At 40.4% G+C, this 22,712-nt stretch overlaps 1 protein-coding gene across 3 annotated transcripts in view; it reads left to right on the top strand.

Moving 5' to 3' along the window:
- The first annotated feature begins 5,820 nt into the window (after positions 1 to 5,820).
- Positions 5,821 to 22,712, top strand: part of INTU (inturned planar cell polarity protein) — a 30,306-nt gene continuing 13,414 nt past the window's right edge. The window contains exons 1-4 of one of the 3 annotated variants that reach the window (XM_083398034.1): positions 5,821 to 6,257; positions 14,148 to 14,734; positions 19,801 to 19,886; positions 20,836 to 21,039. In XM_083398034.1, coding sequence (XP_083254160.1) covers positions 6,169 to 6,257; positions 14,148 to 14,734; positions 19,801 to 19,886; positions 20,836 to 21,039 — 966 coding nt within the window. In that variant the 5' untranslated portion in view covers positions 5,821 to 6,168. Of the gene's footprint in view, positions 6,258 to 9,256; positions 9,465 to 14,147; positions 14,735 to 19,800; positions 19,887 to 20,835; positions 21,040 to 22,712 lie in introns of those variants that run through there. The other 2 variants (XR_014501781.1, XM_083398033.1) reach the window with 2 other exon arrangements.

Below are 22,712 nucleotides of genomic sequence, written 5' to 3' on the forward strand. Positions count from 1 at the left end.
GTCTGTTCACCATGTTATTTTAGATTGGTCTTTTTTGTTCTGGATTTTATATTCTGTACATATTTCTCAGACATTTCAGCGATTTCCACCTGGGCACTGCTTCTGACAACCGAATCCCAGCTATGTCCAGGAAATTCCAGACCTATGGCAACCCTATTTTAACATGGTATCTTGCGTAAAAACATTTCAAATCATATTCAGTTAACATGCTGGATGTGGGCAGAGACTTTGCCCTTGGCCTACAAACACATAAAGGTAAAGGTAAAGGTTCCCCTGACCATTAGGTCTAGTTGCAGACAACTCTGGAGTTGCGCGCTCATCTCACTCTATAGGCCGAGGGAGCCGGCGTTTGTCTGCGGACAGCTTCCAGGTCATGTGGCCAGCATGACTAAGCCACTTCTGGCAAAACCAGAGCAGTGCACAGAAACACTGTTTACCTTCCCGCCAGAGTGGTACCTATTTATCTACTTGCACTTTGACATGCTTTCGAACTGCTAGGTGGGCAGTAGCCGGGACCAAAGCTCACCCCGTCACGGGGATTCAAACTGCCGACCTTCCAATCAGCAAGCCCTAGGCTCTGTGGTTTAGACCACAGCGCCACCCGCATATACATATACGCCTGTAAAAAGCTATAAACAAAAGAGACAGCTCCCTGCCCCATGGAGCTGACAACCTGGACAGTGGGAGAAGATGAGAGAGAAGGGAAGGAGACACAGGAGCAACAAATAATACAGAGAAGAAGAAGTCAGAAAATCACAGGCCATGAGGGAAGAATGCTTAGCTCCAAGCTTACATGCCTTGGCCACTGTAAAAATAGGGTTTCGCTGAAAAGATACAGTGTGAGGAGGGATTTAAAGGAAGACAGATACATACCATCATATTTGCTCTTGGACAGTGTCCCAGGCCCACTGGGCAACAAAAGAGATTGGACTCATATAACTCTGGGGAAATTGTACAGGCACAGACCCATTCATTCATTCATTCATTCATTTGACTTTTTAAACCACCATTTCTCCAAGCTGGATCCCAGGCTAGTTAACAAAATGCTGTTTAAAACATGACAATTGCAAGATGCCACCAATAAAACATGATTTAAATAAAACCTCAATCAAAATTTGAGGTAAAAATTATTGCATACTATGAAATCAGCAGCATTCAGTAATTGTGCTAGGACCCCGAGCAGTCAATTTCCTCCTTTCTTTTATGCTGTCTCCATTATTTTAACATAAACAGCTTTTGGTGAAGCTATTTCTGGTTTTTAATGAAACTGCTCTTGAGCAATATTTAAGTTTGGTCTTTTGTAAGAGAGTACTCAATTTTGGTGTCTACAGGAAACATCTGTGATACAGATCTGTGGGAAAAGGTACTGGCAAACTTCTTCTAATCCTTCTCAACCATAGCAAATCCCTTAAGTTTGTTTTTTATTGTGAGCCCTGAGACGTTGCCAAGTGGAGTGGCAGGCTGAGACACATGAGGTGGGGGAACAAGGGGATGACATGGTGGTGATCAGAGACAGGGAAATAAAGGCTGGAGGAGGCAGGTACTCCCTTCTCCCAGGATACGACTGCTCTGGATGGGAAAGCAGGTCTCCCATTTCCCCTCTTCCCTCCCAGAGAGGGAAGCAATAGAATCCAGGATAGGGGATCATTCAACCGCTAGGGATGGAGGAAGCAGAATCAGGACAGGAGACACAGTCTGGTCACCCAGGACCCAGCAACACTCCCATTGCTGGGGACAGATTCATCCTCCCTGATGTAGTGAGCATCTACATGCTCAGCAATCTTGCAAGGCACAAGAGTCTTGCAAGTAAGCTTGCCTTGCCTTTCTTTTAAAGCTTGGTGGACAGGTGGGCAAACCCGTTAGGACAACTCTGTTGCTTCAGCGCAGTTCTGAACTCCTTCCCCAAGTCTCCATAAACTTGAACTGCTTGTTCTAGCCCAGATAGTCTTGACTTTCCTGTCATCTAGCCTGAGCCTAAAGGCTGCTGTGACCCACTACCTGTTGCTGAGCTACATTGCCTCAGTAAAAATCTCATGTTGCTCTCAATTAAGAGCCTATTTGGTAATGACTGGAGTCAGATGAGTTTTAGCAGTTGAGAGTTGGTATATGTGGCTCTGCCATTAGGCACAGGGAGGTCGCTGCCCCAAACAGCTGGTTTTGGGTTTCATGGAAGGGCAGCAAATTGTTAGATATTTAATTATGTTGTATTTTTACTGTCAGGGAGGGCAAGAGGTGCTTGTGAGATTTTCTGCCTTAGGTGGCAAAATAATTTGATCAATCTTGGGTCCTATGCACCCAAATTTGTTTTGTTTTGCCATGTTTTGTTTTGTTTTGTTGTTTTGTTTTGGAGGGGAAGTACCATTTGCTATTCCAACTCAGGTAGTAAACTATATTGAGCCAGCCTTGAATATATTTGGGTACCTTCACTTGACCCTGAAAGTATCTTCAAACCTTTCTCATATCACACATCTGCATCTGCAAATAAAAGTCAGCTTCGGATAGAAAACAGACATGACCCTTTTGCAGTGAAATTTACCAGAACAGAATTCACATTCACACTACAGAGACAACAAAGGTTTTAAATGTCATGTGTGAAAACCTCTTAGCAGCAAATGTGATGACCATCAGCCATTCTGGTGGTGGCTGGTGGGAAATGTTGTCCCACAACATCTGGAGGACAGCACACTGACTACTCCTGTCTTAGACCTTATATCATTATAGACGTTCTGGAGAAGATGATGAGGCCATGGCAAAGAAAATGTTATGAGCCATTTCTTCTCAAATATGCATTGGTGTTTTGATAGCAAAATGGTGGGCTGCTGCAAGGTAAATCTACAAAGCAAGAATCTACAAAATTATTCCATTTTCAAGTGGTTGATTGGGGTTTTAAAGCATTTGTAAATGGAATATATTTATGGCTTGCTTTTTAACCAGTAATAATAGAGATACAAAGTTAGCATGATCAGATGTGTTGGCTGAATTCTAGTCACGTCTATTCCAAAGTAAGTCTTACTGAGTTAAAAGTATTTCACCTGCTTAAACAGCCAATATTGTGTGACTGTTTTATGAGTGATTCTCTAAATAAAAATGTTTCAGGTTGTAGACTCTCTGGGAGAAATTAAGCAGAGGTCCTGCTGTTTCTTACCGGCTGAGTGCTCTAATTGCAACTTGAGCCAATTTCACATGTTTGAGTATTGCAGTTGCAAGCATTGCAAAGTCAATACTCTTTTCTAAGAAATATGTGTTGAGTGGTTAAATTAATGTTATTTCTGTAACTAAAACATAAAAAGAAACATTGTCAGTTAACATTAACAATAAAAACACTCATATGATCTTGACTTAAGCATGTAAATTAATATAGGAAATCCATATGTAATAATCAGTATTCAAACTAGATTGATGATTGTAAGCTATACGTTCAAACATAGAACATATCTTTGTGGGGTTTGTCTAATACATTTATTACATTTATTAAGGGATTTATTAAGGTTAACAGAGCAACTTTACACACACACACACGCACACAAGCAAATTACATTCAATAGAAAATTTTACAAAAGAACAGCAACAGTCAAAACAGCAGATGTTGTTATTGTTTAGTCGTTCAGTCGTGTCCGACTCTTTGTGACCCCATGGACCAGACAGCGCCAGGCACTTCTGTCCTCCACCGCCTCCCACAGCCTAGTCAAACCCATGCCGGTAGCCTCGAGAACACTATCCAACCATCTCGTCCTCTGTCGTCCCATATTAAAAACAGCAGATAAAGCTGCATAAATCTAATTCCATCCAAATTAAGAAGTTATTAAAAGGCCTGGGACATTTAAAAGGTTTATTATGACACTGAAAACTAAGTAGGTACTAGGTGATATTTTCTGGAAAGAGTAGTCTACTGCTAAGAAGGCCCTGGCTGTTCTTCCTACCTGCCTCTCCTCAAATGGTGGGGTCACCTAGAGGAGACAGTCTGAATATACAGGTATGTTGATGTGGAGGCAAGACATTATCTAGTGAGTTTATTCCAACCCATTCAAGACTTTAAAAGTGAGCATCAGAACCTTCTGAACAAGAGATAGTCCACTGCTCAGGGAACATTGAATCACACACACATGCAAATGGTGGGACAAATTTCAACGCCCACTGCTGTTGCCATTGGGCTGTCAGTGGCATTACTACAGAGTAAGGGGCAGATCCACAGCATGGAGGAAAAGGGAATTAGATAAGGTCAACCTTGAATACACTGTCATTGTATGCAAGTACTTTACCGCTTGAGTTAATTCATACTACACCATACCCTCAAAAAGAAATACCCTAGCTTGTGGAAACTTTCTACTAATCTCATTATCTCTGGTATGTAAAAACACACCCTCTTACACTTAAGCAAACTCCTCTTATTTCACCTATATGAGGTGAAGTACTGGACGCGGGTGGCGCTGTGGTCTAAACTACTGAGCCTAGGGCTTGCCGATCGGAAGGTTGGCAGTTTGAATCCCCACAGCAGGGTGAGCTCCCGTTGCTCGGTCCCAGCTCCTGCCAACCTAGCAGTTCGAAAGCATGTCAAAGTGCAAGTATATAAATAGGTACCACTCCAGCAGGAACGTAAACAGTGTTTCCGTGCGCTGCTCTGCTTTCGCCAGAAGTGGCTTAGTCATGCTGGCCACATGACCCGGAAAAACTGTCTGCGGACAAACATCAGCTCCCTTGGCCAGTAAAGCAAGATGAGCACCACAACTCCAGTGTCGTTCATGACTGGACTTAACTGCCAGGGGTCCTTTACCTTTACCTTTTTACTAGCTGTACAAAATTTTATGGTGTATTTCCATGTTGCTTCCTGAAATGACCTGCAGTCATTTTTCTCCAGTGGCATTTGCAGCTGTTTCCTGAATCTGAGGTTAACTGGAGTGTGTTTAATAATTGTTGATTTATTATTATTATTTTATTTTGGTGCCTACAAAAACACCTAAGGCTGTGTGCCGGGGGTTTTAATGTGAACAAATTCTCAACAGTCATATTCCCCCAACCCTGTGTGTATCAAGAGAAGTCCAGTTGTCAGCTGTTTCACAATCAGGCGCAAAGGACGGGGTAATGTTAATTTTATATGATATTTCTTACCCTTTTCCTCTCAGAAATCAGATACCCATCTCAGCAAATGTACATTTGGTACTGAATAAAAATACAGTAAAGAGTGAAGGCTCCCCCCCAAAAAATAATAATAATAATAATAAAATATCCTGGGAAATATAGTTTGCTAAGCTATTGTTTGTATCATTTCCCAGGGTGGTTAATCATTCCCTCTTCCCAGGAAACTCTGGGAATTTTAGCTCCAGAAGAGGAATAGGGATTCTCTTCCTAACAACTCTGAGCACCTTTAACAAACTACAGTTTCCAGGATTCTTTGGAGGAAGTAATGTCTGTTTAAAGTAGTACGATGCTGCTTCAAGTGTATAGCACAGATGGCAGCTATATTTTCACTATGGAGTAAATCAATTTTGCTTAAACCACTTGTAATGCTGTTTTCTGTGTTGCATGAACACCCTTCAGAAACAAAGCACACAAATATCAGAAGAGAGCTCATATTTTTGGCATCCTGAGATTAAGCACGTTTATTCAGAACCAAGTGTGTGTCACTGAGCTCTAGGGGACTGACGCCCGGCTAAGTTCACATAAAATTGCAGCTTTTTCGTGTCTCGATTTTAAAATGGCACTGCCTAATTTTCAGAGTTTGAGGGGACTCTAAGACCCAGGAGAATAAGAGAGGAGGAGGAGGGAGGGCGGACAGGCGTCCCACCTGCTCTGCTAAACTAGAGCAGCAAACCGCGAAGTTTCATCTGCAGAAGTAGTTTGCTGTTGCAACGGCAGGTTAGGGCTCTCTCCCGCTTGCAGCTGGCCATGGGAAGAAGGTGGGGAAGTGAGATCTTCGAAAGAGGTGGAGATCGCCGGGTGCTACAGACGCCAGAGATTGGGAAGTAAATTGCTTCCTTCCAACTCCCGGACGCAAAGGGCTGCTAGCAGCTTGGTAGGTTTCGACGACCCATCTCTCCTCCTCTGCGCAGTTTACCTTGTCTGGAGTCGAGGAGCGGTTTTGCAAGATTGTGCATGAATCCCGATGGACTCTGCAAACGTGGCTTTGCACCCCGGCAATGAGGAGGAAAAGGCGCCGTCTCTTTCCGCAGCATGTTCCGCGTTAGCAAGCGCAGAATCCCCAGACCTGTCACCAGGAACCTCGAGGATCTGGATTCCGTTCAGAGCATCCTGCTGCACAGGTCAGTGCGAACCATTGTGGACTAAGGGAAAGTACCGGTATGGGGAGCCGGGAGCCCTCCAGATGTTGAACTCAAGCTCCCATCTGCCCAAGCCAGCATGGCCAATGGTCGCAGGCATGGCCAAACTTGGCCCTCCAGCTGTTTTGGGACTACTATCCCCATATCCCTGACCACCGGTCCTGTTAGCTAGGGATGATGGGGGTTGTAGTCCCAAAACAGCTGGAGGGCCAAGTTTGGCCATGCCTGCCTCAAGGGTGAGGAGAGCTTGGAGTTCAACAACATCTGGAGTGCACACTGATTCCCCATCCTTAGTTAATGCTACCCCTTGGAATGTGATATGTGTTACAATTTTTTCTCTCCCCTCTGATGATGATGATAATAATTTTTACCCTGCCCATCTGGCTGGGTTTCCCTAGCCACTCTGAGTGGCTTCCAACAAAACATTAAAAACACGATCAAACATTAGAAACTTCCCTAAATAGGGTTGCCTTCACTTTCTTTCCTACACACAGCTGGGGTTACATGCATCACACTCATACCCCCCCCCCCTTCTGATTATTTGATTTTCTCCCATCGTTTCCATGCAGAAAATGTTCAGTGTCATAATTCTGCATATAGCAGAGGAGTCTGTAATATATTATAAGGGGCACCCTCAGCTCTCATAGGGCACTGGCCAGGTCTGATAGGCATTAACGTTGCCCTTATGCCTGCCAACACATTGCACATGATAATGTGAGACACACAAATACTTGTGACTATGGTAATGATCTTAATTAAGATACATATAGTACTTGAAATTGTCGGCTTAGATGAAGTCCCCCCCCCCATACACACCCTTTCTGAGAAAATTGGGGAAAGTGTGTGATTACTGTAAATCAAAATCATGGGGTGCTTAATTGCAAGTGAATGATGTAACTATTTTAATGCATGGATTTAGCTTTTATATCCTTTGAGTTTAAATGTTTTGTGTCTATAGCAACCTATTTTTCAGCAGCAAGATCTGTAAGACTGAATGATCATATATATCTTTATTTTACTTACTGAGAAAGCATCATTTAACAGACTATTAATTCTTCTGAAGGTAAACATAGTTGACTCTTTTTGGAGAGAGAGGAACTCTTTTCTTTTCCTCCATCTACTTCATATACAAAATTAAACATTGTAATAAATAGCTATCTATCCTTCACACTTTACTGGTGTAATGTTGCTGTAGGTCATAGGTAGTCAACATGGTCCCATGTTACTAGATTGCATCGCCCATCAGCTTTGGCCAGTCTGTTCAATGGTCAAGAGTGATTGTAACATCTGGAGGGCACCATGTTGTCTACCTCTTCTGTAGCCTCAGTAAATATAATTTCTCTGTCAAGGATAATTGTTTCTTTCCCACAGTTTAGTATTTCTGTAGTACACTATATCAAATGCAGAAACAAAAGATAAGTGGGAGTAGTATTCACTCTGTTGATTAAGGTATGCACATCACTTTGTCTCCCTGACTGAGATGGCAAATGGTAGTGTTGTAATAACCTGCCTTTAATTCCTAGTCTAGACGGAACAGAAAATAACAACAAAAAAGACTTTAAAATACTGCAGGACATCTCCAGTGAGCTTTACTTACAGACTGTGCAATAAAGAAATCATCTCTTGCTGTTTTTATATAGCTTAATTTATAGACCCTGGTGCTGGACATACTGCTGAGGAGCAGACGGTAGCCTCTGTGTAACAGGAGATTTAATGTTGCTTATATAAGTAGCAGTTCAGCATGGCTACTGCTATTGCTTAACATAACCACAAGAAATTAAAGCCAAGAATGGCAGTCGTTAAAATTACACGTTGTTTCTCCATTTCTTCACTGATGAGTCACAATCTACATTTACTCCTTTTGAGATTTATCCAAGAAACTGACAATTGGAACACTCTTCTTAATGTTTAGAAAATAAAGTGTGCTTTCTTCTTAAAAATGTGCTTAGTTCAAAAGAGGGACTTATTTCTAAGTAAGTAAGTATAGGCGTAGGCTGTAAGCACCAACTGTAGCATACAGGAGAGGAACGGGATAAATGTTTACTAGTCAAAACATTGGCTGTACATCTCTAGTACAAAAAAATGAGAATGGCACCTAAAATGAAAAACTGAAATGGCACCCAGTGACTGCTACGTGCTAGCAGTTTTTGGAGGAACTACCTGCATGACAGGCAATTCCTCTATAAATTGCTGACAAATAGCATCTGACTGCATATTACATACATCTCTCCTCATTGAAGTTATGCTTGGCTCTTCCTCTGCTTTTAAGCTGGAGAGGGAACGTTTCCTACTCCTCATCCAGACCTATGAAGTGCCTCAGATAAGAATGCAACTGAAAGGTTTCCAAGACTTGCAGCCATAAGAGTTCAGTCCTAGGCATGTTTGCCCAGAGAGTTAAATGGCACTTACGTTCTAGTAAACACAACCGTGAACTCACTTACTAGGGAGTAAGCCCACTGAACACATTGGAATTTGCATTTCAATAAACGTGCGTAGGATTGTAGGGCAATGATCCATAGCACATTCTACCCAGGAATAAGTCCCACTGAATTTACACGTGAGCAAGGATTTGCACGTGAGCAGGATTGCGCCGCAAGGCGCCCAAACCCACTTTATCTAAGGGGGGGGGACCCGTTGAACCCATTTGAATTCATTTGTCAGTAGATTGCGTTGCAAGGCTAAAGTCCTCGCACCTTAGCTGGGAGCAGGTAAAGTGCGAGGACTGTAGCCTTGCAACGCAATCTACTGACAAATGACCTGGAAGCAGGTAAAGTGGGTTGTACCTGGCCCACTGAACCGAGTGGGCCCTAGATCATTAGGCAGGGCGACGAATGAAAAGGGTATATAAAAGAGAACGTTTCCTGTGAGCATCCAGAGCGGAGCAAATCTTTGCAACGAGGAGAGTTTGGGCTCAAGGAGCTTCCTAGGTTGCCATGGTTTCCGCAGCCTGCGCCAATCGGCGAGCCGCTTGTGGGTCACGTGCTGCACCTCGGGCTTCCGGAGTTCGCTGTCATGGCGGCGGGCTGCTGCAGATCTTCCTAAGGGGAAGCTTCCTCCGGACGCCATGGACAAAGCGTCGCCGTTGCCCTTTGAGGTTCCTCGAGAACCGCAGCAGCCTGAGGAATGCGAAGGCCGTCTCTCGCCTGGCAGCGGAAGCTCCTGCTCTGCGTCTCTGTCCAGCGGCTCCGAGTAAGGAAGAGAAGGGGGTGGACGCAGCCTTTCTCAACCTGTGGGTCCCTAGATGTTGAACTACAACTCCCTTCACCCCTAGCTAGTAAGGCCAGAACTCAGGGATGATGGGAGTTGTAGTCCAACTACATCTGGGGGCACACAGGTTGAGAACCGCTGGAAGGGGGCGCTGTGTAATTGGGGCTTCCTGCTGCTGCTATTCCAGCATTTTGTGTTTTTTACTTACAAATGTTGGGATTTAGGCTTTTTTTTTTAATTAAAAAAATCTGTCCATATGTTATTCTTTGCTACTCAGGAAAGATCGAGAGGTGCCATTCCAACCCAACCTCCCCTCAATCATTGCATCATTGTGGAGTTGGAAGGACTCACGAGGATCATCTAGTCCAACCCCATGCAATGCAGGAATCTTTGGCACAGCTTGGGACTTGAACCCATAACCCTAAGATTAAGATCCTCATGCTCTGCTGACTGAGCTTTTCCAAACTGCAGAAATAGGATCTTTGATGATGGATGGATGTACCTGCTTACAATCGCTGACCCCCTCCTCTCTAAACAGCACTAACCTCCTGTCTCTTCATTTGGACACTCTTCATGCCTCCTAGTGCTATGTACACACTGTACATTTAAAGCACTTTACTTCCCCCAGAGAATCCTGGGAACTGTCTCTATTTCAGTCTCTATATCAAACTTTATTTTGGCCAGCGTAAGATAAAACATATAGATAAACTGAACACATAAGACTTAAAACAGGTAAGGGATAAAAACGAATAATTAAAATGTGATTATACCATACATAACTTAAAAAGATAAAAACAAGGACAAACGGTTAAAAGCGACTATAAGGGAGGGAACGTAAAGGAGCAACTGGGAACTGTGATTTACCCACCACAAAGCCACAATTCCCAGCACCCTTAACAAACTGCAGTTCTCACAATTCTTTGAAGAAAATGATTTTTGGAAAAAATAAAAATATGGTGTATATATGAACTATATTGGAATGGGAAAGTTTGGAATTTCTCACCTTTGTTGATTCTTGGCTAGGCTTACTGAAAAGAGGGCTGCTGATTGTTCAGTTGCCCTGAGCAAGAAATTCAGATATTCCTCCCTTTGGGGTGTAAGTATAAAATGTAAGTCTTCACTCACTAGCCCTGTTTTTGCATTTGTTCTACCCCAGTTGTAGCATCTGTGGTTTAGATGCCCTCTCTCTGTTCATCTTCAGCCTCAAGCCGTTCAGGAGCTAGGTAATCAGGGTGCTGTTATTTCATAGAAGTTTAGATATTTGTGACTCTTTATATTTTATATTTCAAGATCTATGGAACTCCTTGCCACTTTAGAATTCGTCAGTGTATCCCTTCTTTGCTACCACCAATTACTTCAGAATGCTTTTAAATCCATCTAATAGCTTGGTATCATAGGCTTAAGCGTGAGATTGATACTGACACTGGAAATAGGATGAACTGTTAACTAAGATTATTTATCAAATGACTATTTTGTATGTAAGGGAATACTGATATTTACATTGGGGTCATACATTCACTCAGTTGGGTCCCAATACTAGGTACAATCTGCCTCTTAGTTCAAAGCTTCTCCAGTTGTACTTCTAATTGCTTGGACCGTTTAGCTGGTTTTAAAAACCCACTTGTGCAACCTTATTTTGGTAAAAATATTTGGATAGAACTTCTGATCGAAACCAGAGATGAATAGTGTTAATATACAGCTCTCTGCTGTCCCCTTTAACATTCTCTGTTTTTTACCTAAACCTCCCTCCTCATCTGGCTCCCATCACAAACAGTTTCACTGTCAAGAACCTCTAGCCTACTGGAGTCTATTTTTCCAAGACCAATCACAATGAATTTACCTGATCCAGACCCTGTCTATAAATACCTTCCCTCCACTTTCAGAACCTGTTACTAAGCAGCTACCACTGAACAGGTTTGCCAACATAGCAGCACAAGGCCTTGAACTCTGGCATCAACAGAGGTCAAAGAAATATTAAAGCACAAAACACAGACTACCAGACATACACACAGTATTTCTATACACACATCTATCCTGATGCTGCAAAGCAGTTTTTGCACCTCATTCAGACAAGTACTAGTACTAGTAATGCTTGCAATGTTAGCAGCCTCTCCTGAGTTTTTATTTGTGATTTATTTGTATTCTACCTGTAAAGTGTCTGAGACAGGGGAAGAGTAGGAAAGTGCAACAGGAAATTTTTTTAGCCATTGTGCTCTTCTTTCTTTCTGCACCTTTGGCCCACAAACCATTTTCCCCATCACAATTCATATAAATTCAATCTCCCTTTATTTGCCTTCCCATGTCAAGTCTTAATGCATACAGCTCTTCCAGCAGCGGTACTAGACCCCAGGGTTTTTAGCATATAGAGTGTATACCAGAAGTCTGGCTTTCTCAGAAGCAATGTGCACATTTAAATAGTGCTATTACCTTTCAACCTGTTCCTTCTCTCAGTCACGTGGAAAAACCCTTTCTTTGTCTTGTGATTTTTTTCCATTCAGAGTAGGATTTTAATTGCTATCAGGTCCCCCCCATCCTTTCCTGGTAATCTGACATGCTCTTGCTCTTAAAAATAGAAAAGCATCCTAATGCATCTGAAATTTTCTATCTGGTTTTAGTGACAGAACACAGATTATAAGCTCTTAAATTCCAGTACCTCTTTATTGGTAACATTTTAAACCACATAATTTGTACAGATGTTTTAGTTGCTGACTCTGAATAAAATCAAACGAGTCGTAGGATAATGCAATAAGTTGTAGGTTGCAAGGAAATATGAAACTTGATTTTGTGCTCAGATCAGTACCATATCCCACTAACTATGTCAAAATCAGAAATGTAAGACTTGGAAGGGAGCTGGTAGAATAGGCCTTGGTTTACAGTACGGTCCTAACCATGTCTGCTGAAAATTGGCTTATTGAATTTCCTGGGATTTACTCCCAGTTAAGTGGGGTTGGGATTGCAGCCTTAATTTCCTAATTATGTACAAATCATAGAGTTGTATTCAACTAAGCCATACTCAGTCATGATTTCAATGGATCTGTGCTGCGTATGAGTTATTTGGATATAACCCTTAATTTGCAAGTCTGCACTAAAAAAAAAAAAGCAGGACCTAATATGAACTAGAAGCTCTTTTGAGAAGTTAATTCAAATTTGACCATAAAGGCTGCCTCCACCATTTTCTTAAAATTATAGTATCAATCTTCTGTTGGGATCAAACAGACCCGCTGGTCATAGTATGCTATTGTTAGACCTGTCTGACAATAAAAATTGTGCTTGCCAGATAGCTATATTGTACCCACCAACCTACCCCTGCTGCATCTTGATCACTTTCCATTTTGACAAGTGATCAGTTTCGGTACTTTAGATAGGCACCCATTCTATTTAATTGGGTAAGCTATGAGTAGCAACATTTTAAGAACTGTCTGGTAACCCTGCTGTGTCCCATGAAGCAAGCACATAGTAAGAGAGACAGTTCTGTAGTACTGGTTGAAGAAAGTGGGAATGGTGTCCAATGCATTAGGGAGAAAAAGATCAGTCCATGAAGGAGCACAAGCAGAAAGATCCTGTGTTGTTGTGAGGCAGTGTTAGCAAATAGCTGGGCAGGTTAGTGTTTTACTTCATACCTATTTTACAGTGGACTGTAGACATAGGGAGACAACTGAAGTTGTCAGTAACATCCTTTCTGAAATAATGGGGTTAAGAGTGATGGAGTTATATACTGCATCTCACACCCACATATCTGGCCACATCCTGCTAAACCATGGGCTCGTCCACTCCCTTCTCTACTTGCTGGGGTAATGACTTTTGGTTTCCTTTAAACATGGCTGCTTGTTGAGTCTGAACCGAGGATGATAATTTAACACTAACATAGTCAGTTTTAAAACAAGCCAATGTCAAACCATCGTTTCTGAAGCTGGCTTGTTGAAAATAAGCATTGGATAAACCATGATCCCCCTTGTACGTATTTAAAGGAAGCCAGAAGTAAAAATTTCCAAAGTCTTTGTTCTAGCCACATAGGATATAAGAGGGGGCAGTACACAAGCCCAAGGCTTCTTGCAGTTCATAAATATTGTACTAATCCATTATTTAGCATTACATGCAAACTGTGCCACTGTAATGCAATTGCTGGGAATTGGCATTATTGTTTCTAAATTGTTTAACTAATAAAAACAAGTTTAAAACGCAAAAGTAGCTTTCTTGGTTTGCCTTTATCAGTCTGAAGTGTCAAAAGGGGAACATTTTTAGATGTAACAACAGAAAATTTCTCTAATGTAGGCCAGCAATATAGTTTTAATTTGCATGCTGCTCATGATGCCACAGCAAAATACTTTTCTTTCCATGTGCTTAGACTGAACTGGAGATGGGGCAGGTTGCCTTGTCCTTTTAATCAAAATGAGACCTCTCACTTGTAAATGTATGGTTGCTTATTGAGGCATGGGTGTGAAAAGAATGCTTCAATAATGTTGGTTTCTATGATAGATGCTTTCGCCGGGTCTGAATAGTAGGCCTCTGTTGAATGCAGCTGCTTTAGACTGAGGTCTGTGGTTCATCCCATCCCCCTCCTTGTAAGTGCTTTTATGTTACTAGCTCCTGAGGGCTGCAAAATTAAGCACATTGTAAGTCATTCTGTCTTCACTGTCATTCTAATACTGCCCTTGTCTTTCACAGTGACCTTGAACCTGAATGGTTAGATAGTGTACAGAAAAATGGAGAATTATTCTATCTAGAGCTGAGTGAAGATGAGGAAGAAACTCTCCTCCCGGACACCTCTCTGGATATGCCTGTGGTGAACCGTGTCAGGTTTTGTGAAAATGAAGCTGAGGTTATTCGTGAGCGATCTCAAAAAGATAGAAAGAGTGAACACAGACTGGAAAAGTTCACTAAAATATTAAAATATAAAAGGTTTTTATCAAAACATTCTAGTAAGAAGATGTCAAGTGACAAGTGCGATGTTCGTGCCTCTGGCCCAGCATCCATACTGAAACACCATTCTGGTCAGAGGGTGGAGGATGTGGCCCAGCAATGGTACAAAGATGTCTGCCTTTATGTAAATCCAAAGAGGCTATCAAATGCTGAGAGAGGAGAGCAGTTCAAGCTTCTGGAAGCATTAATAGGGATTATCCATCAATCTCAATGGAGAAAATCTGAAAAACATAATCACAGTATTGAATCTAGAAGTGCCAATGAAGAGAAACTTGTAGTACATGGTTTGATACCAGGCAGCTCAGCAATAAAGTCTGGTCACATCTTGATTGGTAAGTGTCACAATTTATGCAATTTTGGCCATGCAAGCCAGTATTGTGGGAGGTAAAAAGTCCAAGGGACAACTTTTTAATTGGTTGGCATGGTCGTGGTCTTGCCATGGATCGAGGAATCTCAGAATCTCAGCTCTCTTTTGACAATAGACTTGTCCCTGCGGCATGTGCAGGCGGCAACCATATTGTGCAAGGGTTCCGTTACTGGCCCCCATGCGTATCGGCAGAGCAGGCATTAGCACACCCCGAACTGCCCTCTTCCAGGTCTAAAAGGACCTGCATGTCAACTGGACACACCTAAAATGGTTGTTGCTTGTATAGTAATAGCAGTAAGTTATTAGGGAGTCGGTCACAGTTTGAATATTTTTCCTAATTTCAATGTAGAACATCTCCAATAGAATACCTCTCTAGGTTCCAATATTTTTCTTCCCTGAGCAAGCATGTTGTGGTAGCTTTCAAGCACACATACTCATCCAGTAAACACTGTTCCTTTAAAAAGAATTACATGCAAACGTGCACAATGTTAAGGTTTCCTTTTGTGTACATATCCTTTTAATTCCTTGAATGGCGCTTCTGCTTTTGGCTATACTGGTATTATGTAATACCTAATCTCATTAATGTTAGCAGAAATGAAATCCATTATGAACGCTACTGAGTAATTATGAACTTTACATTTATGGAAGGTTCATTTAGGCAAATGGCAACTTGGGAAAATGGCAACAAAGAATTAAAACTATTTTTTGTTCAAAAGCATATTAGCATTGAACAAAAGCAGTATCCCAAGCTACCAACTGCTATTTTATATTATGTTCTGTTTTTCTTTCTATCATACTTCAGTCGTTTGGCTTTGAACTGGTAAGTGAGCTGCATCTTCTGCCAACTCATATCCAGATATATAATTTCCTTATAAAGCACTTTAAAATTATAGATGTGCAGTGAACACTGGGTACTTTTAGATCTAAATGTGGCATACAGCAAAATGTGTATGTTACAAATTTTGTTATAGTTGGCAGAAATAACTTGTAATTAAGCACAAATACATTGCCTTTTAGTCAAATATCTTGATCAAATTTTGCTTTTTGGCAAAAGAAATATGTTAGTGTAGTGTATTTAGAACTAGAAAGTTTTAAACGAACTGTACATCTTGCTTTTAAAATGAACACTTACCTTTAATTTTAAGAAACTGATGTGATTCCAAAGTTTTATAAAAACAAGCAAACATACAAAAACCCCACTTACTTTGAAACTTTAAATTCTCTACCATGTTGTTTCAGGAATAAGTCGGAATAGGACCTGAGTGGAATCCAAAAATGGAAGTAGGCATGGATACATAGGAGAAAATCATGCAACCAGATGGTGTTTTGTTTTGTGTGTTTCCACAGCAGTTGTCACTGCCAAAGAAACAAGCTGTTTGTTAAACTGGACAGCTTAAAATGAAGGTGATATTATGCTGTATGCCCAGGCTTCCTCAACCTCAGCCCTCCAGATGTTTTGAGACTTCAATTCCCATCCCTAACCACTGGTCCTGCTAGCTAGGGATCATGGGAATTGTAGGCCAAAAAACATATGGAAGGCAGAGGTTAAGGAAGCCTGCTGTATGCCTCTGTGCTAAAACTCTTAAAAGAACAGCAATCCTGCCTGACCTACCAGCAAGACAGATACCCTTGTAATGATACAGGGTCCATAATAAAATAGCTATGAACATAATGAAACTTGGTCTACTATGGGTAAAGAGTTAGCCTGGAGCAGTAATCTAGCATAGTGTTTGCTGGAAAATGGCAACACTTCATTGCATTTGCCATCTCGCTAGCTGGGGTTCTGCCAATAAATCCTTTCGTGTATTTGTAACCTGAATTATTCCATTTCTTTATTCTTGTTTCTTTCCTCCCTTATCTGAACGGTAGGTTAAACTATACAGTATTTCCTGGCCTTAATGCAGCTCAAGTCAGTTGTGGTTGTGTTCCGCTGAAAGCAACGGGACTTACTCAGAACTAACCTTAGCTGGATCAGGGCCTACATCATTCTCATTTATTGCCTCCATACAGCTTTCAAAGATGGGCTAGGCTAGGCTTTCTCGAGACTATTTAGTGAACCTCGTGGAAGTCATTCCCTAACCACAATGTGACATTGATTAATTACAATATTGATACACGGAAATCCGTGTATTTGTTTAGCCATCTTTAGTAAGAATATTTGGTAGCTATCATCATAACTGGTAAGATTTGTTAGCATATAAAGTAGCACTGTAGAATTCATGTCAACCAACATCTAAACCGTTTTTTATTATAGAATCGCTTTACCTCAAATGTGCCCACTTGGCTGCTTCAGTCTGTGGGTTGCCACACAGTAGTTCCACACTTCAGAAATCATTCTTTTAGTGTAGCAGCACCTGTACTTAAGAACCCTCTGACTGCTGACACCAGACAGGCACTTTAGCGTATTCTTTTTGGTGCTGGCTTAAAACATTTTTGTTTAGGCCAGCATATCCAAACACACTGATGTTGAAATGTTTTCAGTTTCTTTGTTGATTTTAATTGTTTTTGAATGTTTCCAATTGCTTGTTTTTATTTATAATTTTATTATTTATCATAAACCACTTAGAGCTTTTGTTACTATCAAGCAGTGTATGTGTTTTGTTAAATAAATACAAATAAGTAAATTTTAAGAAGACCACTATTTAAGGCAGCTGTCTGAAATTTGCATGGCATATTTCTGTTGTGCACCTTATATATGACTCTATTTCTGTACCTTATTAAAGGGGCATGGGAGTGCCCTTTTACTTAAGTAAGAAAAACAATGGCCTGCAATTATAAGCCTTAAAATTCTTGAGCTTGGCATATATGGGCTATCTGATGAGGTCCATGAAAGTGCCCAATTTCAAACTGATCTGTTTTTTTAAAAATGCCACAGGTGCAGCTGATTTTAAAGTACTGAAAATTGATATTTCGTTCTCCCTTTTTCTGCTTTCTGTGTCATCCCCGCTCCCCCATTTTTAAGAAAACTATTGAGGTTCTTTATTCAGGCTTTATTTGTGATCTTAAAACAGCAGTTTTAAATCATTGCCGATACAGTGTGAAGCGGGTAAGTATTCTTGCTTGCCCAGCTTTCTTTCAATGAGCTTGTGCTAGTACAGGCCTATACTTTGGCTAACTTCTAAAGCATGCCAAGGAATTCTAAACTCATTTTTTCACTTTTTGTTTATTGCCTGCCATCCAACATTCCCCCCCCCCCATTAATTTGTCTGTATTCCAAGTAAGACACCTGGCATATTAACCAGGTGGGTAAAGAGGCTTGGAGTTACAAGAGCCTTAACAAGAGGCGAGATTGTGAGTTTTCAGTGAAAATTGGCATCCCTTACAACTTCTGTCATCATGACATTTTTGAGCAGCTTACTCCTGCAATGCATTATTATGAAGGAATTGCCTAAAGAAAAGGTAATAACGGTGATACTCTGGTGGCTAGATTTTAGGTATTCAGTTTCTATGCAGCCACAATGGAAAATTTTAATGTTACAGCTGCAGGAACAAAATAAATAAAAATGGAATCCCACAGCTGAGTACAGGAAACTTTATTTCCGTATTTTTTCCTCTCTCGTTTTTGAGATATTAGTTTGATTGATTAGTGGTAATTTCTCTTCAGGGAATCTTTTTTGGGTGGGGAGGTGCTGTGGGCAGGGGTAACAATTTAGGTTAGTGGTAACAAAATTGACATGGTTCAAGCTGATGAACCATGGTTTGTCTGGCATAGAAGCCAATCAAAGATGTAAGAGAGGAGAGCCCACAGCAGTCAAGTCAGAAGGCTTTTTCCAAAAGAAAGTTTATAAAAGCAAGATGATGTCATATTGGCCACTTGGCACTGATACTCACTATTGATTTATATAAAGCATTTTTATCCTGCTCATCAGCCAAAAATGATTCCTAGAGCGGCTTACAAATTTCATTAATAATAGTAATTTTATTTATACCCCGCCCATCTGGCTGGGTTTCCCCAGCCACTTTAGGCGGCTCCCAACAGAATTAACGATAATAAAAATTTAAAAAAAGATAAAACATCATCCCTAAACAGGGTTGATTAGACTCAGATTTATAATCTAAAAGGACATGGCAGTAAAGAGAAACGGTTTGGAGGAGATGAGTGGGGGGAAGCAAGCTCAAACTTAAAAGTTTTTTCAGTTGTAATGGCTGACTAAAATGGAAAAATCTCAAGGAGAGAAGGCTCAAGAAGTTGCTGGTCTTTCTACAGAGCAGGTGAATAGGTTCTGCAGTCCCAACTCTCTTTCCCTCCTATATTAGCCTTTGGCTAATGAAATAATCTATTGCCTTTTAAACTGTGGGGTGGTGTTCTGCTTATGGTGGTGTAGAAATTTTATCATCATCATCATCTAATGGAATGGTTGCTGATGAGGGAGAAACCTGACAGCTAATCTTCCAGCAATCCCAGGGAGACACTCTACAATCCCATCTCTCTCCCTTCCAGCGTGTTTTGGGGGGCCAGGCTGCCTGATTTGAACTTAGTAGAAATAGATATGTGCCTCCTGGGCAAATAGAGAAATGCAAAGGTTGAGCTGGATGCTGTCTCAAGGAGAAACTTGCTGTCACCATATAGCAACTTACTTGATGCTGAGAAACCTAGAATTGGTACGTTCAAACATGGCAGTGCTCTTCCTTCTTAGTTGTGTTAGCACATATACTATTCTAAAGTATTCCTCTGTTGCTTCCAGTGATGACTGTGTAATTAGATTAGGAATGTGATTGACAGATGAATTCAAGAGTCAGTCAAACTTCTATATAAACTTCTGCTAAGCAGGCAGAATAAGAAAATGTTGTTTGAAGGGAACCAGAAGTTGTTGTTTTTTACACTGGGCCTTCCAAGAATTACTTTACATCGGGGTGGGAAACCTTAGGCCTGTGGGCCAAATTAACCCTCAGTGTTCAGTAGTAGCTTAACCAATTCTTAACAGAAAAACTTCTGTGCCACACTTTATTATCAAAAAATGTGTTATTTTCTTGTTCTGCTTGCCTGCTGCTATTTTAATCTTTTCTTTTTTGTTTTGTTTCAACTTTCAGGAGATGTTCTTGTCACAGTAAATGATGTTGATGTAAACTCTGAAAATATAGAAAGGGTTTTGTCTTGCATTCCTGGTCCTATGCAGGTATACTATACTCAGTTTTTTAATTTTAAAAAATTAATGTTTTAAGAAAAACATACAAACTTGAAGTCTGTGTTTTTACATGTAATTTATACAAGTACATTTCTCTATAAAATGTAGCCTCCCCTCAAAATATATCCCTTTGTTTCGGAGTGTGGGGGAGTTGCGGGAGGGAGAAGCATGTAATTCAACCCCAAGGGCAAAGTCATACTTGGAATAGACCGTTGAAATCAATAGACATAAATCCATTGATTTCAATCTGTCTAACTAACATTGAATATCACCCCTTGTCTTTTGACCTTGGATAAGAGATGGTATTATGCCCGAACTTGTTAGTTAAAACTAATGTTAAACACTGGATGGTAACCAATGAGAATCTAGTTCACTGGCTGCTTGTAGCCAGACTCAGAGTTGCTGTAGTTACTGCAGTATGCTGGCATTTGAACAGGAATAGACAATTTTGTTTAGTGAATTCCCTGTCCATTTATTAGTAGAGCATTGATTTGCATGTTGCTCAAACATTCCAGATAAAACCTTTCATAGCAGATGGCTGCTATGAATTAAATGCTTCCTGCATTTCTAAAGCTATTGGATAGTATTCAATAGAAAGATCTTATTGCTTCTCACATAGGTTTCCCAAAATGCTGTATTATATTTCGCTTGTTCCTCATGTACTGAACAAGCTGAGCCAAAAGAGAAGCAGGATCACTGAAAGCAAACCTCTGGAGAACTTTAACTTGGATGCTTTGCAATTGAAATTAATTCTTATACTGTAGCAGGAATTGACTATTTTTCAGGCTAATGCTAAAAACTTCTGAATAAGCCAAACACTTGAACTGTATTGTGAAACCTGCTCACCGTCACACTTTGGGATTAAGTTCAAAAGCAGTTTAAAGAACTGGTCTTCACCTAGCAGGTACAAGCTGTTAAATTATTTTAACTCTTACAATAGGTGAAGCTTACGTTTGAAACAACATTCTTTGAGTCAAAAGATGCATCCCAACAAAGATGTAAGCAGACGCAATCCTCCATGAATAACCTGCTCAAAGTGTTGTGGAGAGACCATTACAATGACCCACAGTTCTCGATCCAAAGTATACCACATATTATTATGTACCTCTCACTCAAACTGGATTCTGATACATCTAAGGATGAGGTAGGTATTCTTAACATAAAGAATTTTGAAACCCATTACTAATACTGAACTACAGTAGTAGCAATAAAGAAATATAATACTCAGAACCGTGTGTGAATTTCTGCTGTGGTTTTTTTAAAATAGCAACTTTCTAGTCTTTAGAAATGTTTTAGCAGGGGCAACTGATACCTTGTACCCAGGGAAACTGCTGAAGGAAATTAATCTGCAATGAAATCACTGTTGCAGCTAGTTTTAATCTTGTCTTGCACGATTAATATGAATGTTAAATGCCATTTTTTCAGCTTGGTGTACCTGAGCTTGCTTCATCTTTATATGATGTGTTAACAGAGCAAGAGCTGCCCACACCATTAGAATTTTAGTGCTCATCTAAACCAAGCACTCGAGCTTCATAAGCTCTTTCTGGTATGCAAATTCTGAAGTTTTCATAAGATAGCTCCCGATTTAATACCATGAATTTGAATGAGTTTCATGGAGGCTACGGTTTTTTGTTTACCACAGAGCGGCAGACTATTATCTCCTTTCCCTGAGAAAAGACACTCTTCAACAAAGGGTGCTTTTTTAGAGTCCAGTTCTTGGAGACTCTTTCAGCTGCACAGTTCTATGTCAGGAATTCCATTCAGTGCTCTCATAATGCCCAAGCTCTGTTGATTGGAGGAAAAGTACATTACATTAGAAACAACCAAAATTAAAACGTAATTTATTTACTGTCAAACTAGTTAATAGAATGCTGCTCTGTTTAGAAAAAAACCACTGCGTTTACAACTACAATTTCTTTTCTTTTATTAAGTCCATTATCCCTGGCTTTTGTACCCATTAAACCCCCAAGACTCCTTTCAGTTTGTTTTGAAGATGCCTAATCTGGTGCAGCAATACGTGTTAGACCTTACCAACACTTAATATTTAGAAGCGAAGCTGCTGCTAAGTTCTTTGTTTTGCATTTTCTTTTCTTTCCCTGGGAAAGAGTATAGATATTTCATAGATGAACCTTGTAAAAGTATTTTTGTTCATTAAAAGGGAACAAGGTCTTTTTCTCCATTTTGTGCATTGCGATAAAAAAAACAAGCCCATTCCCCCCCCCCTTGTTGAGACAGATTGATGCATAATAATATCCTTGTTAGTTGGGCATTTTAAAGACAGATAATTAAACTCAATGAAAGTGGCACAGACTTGCCAGTTCTCTCAGTTGTGAGATTGAAGGTCCTTTTTAATAGTTTGAAAAGAAAAACTTCCCAACGGGGTTTTGGTACTGCCTAGAAAGAAAAAGGGAAAGAGCCTCCAGGACACAGTTAAATTAGTTAAGAATAATAATTAAGGTTGCGATTCTAAATGAGCTTACTAGGACACAGTGGGACTAACTTCCAAGTAAATATGCCTAAGATTGACTTTGAAATCTGAAATATGAATATTGAGTCTTGTTTTAAAAGGTTTTGATAATTATGCAATGGTATCCTGAAACAGGTGACATCGTATTTCAGTTTATTTCAGACTAGCGTTGAATATCACCCACAAAATTAAGCATTACAACTCATACATACAGTAATTGTAATTGTAAGAAGACAAAATAGAACTATCTATTGATAGTATATGCTTTCCACAAAGATATTTTTAAAACAACATTATCTGCAGTTTTTCATGTAGGAGATTTTGGGAGGTGGGGAGTGCTAAAACCTGCT

The sequence above is a fragment of the Podarcis tiliguerta genome, assembly GCF_965153285.1.
Source record: "Podarcis tiliguerta genome assembly, chromosome: 9".
Taxonomy (NCBI): Eukaryota; Metazoa; Chordata; class Lepidosauria; order Squamata; family Lacertidae; genus Podarcis; species Podarcis tiliguerta.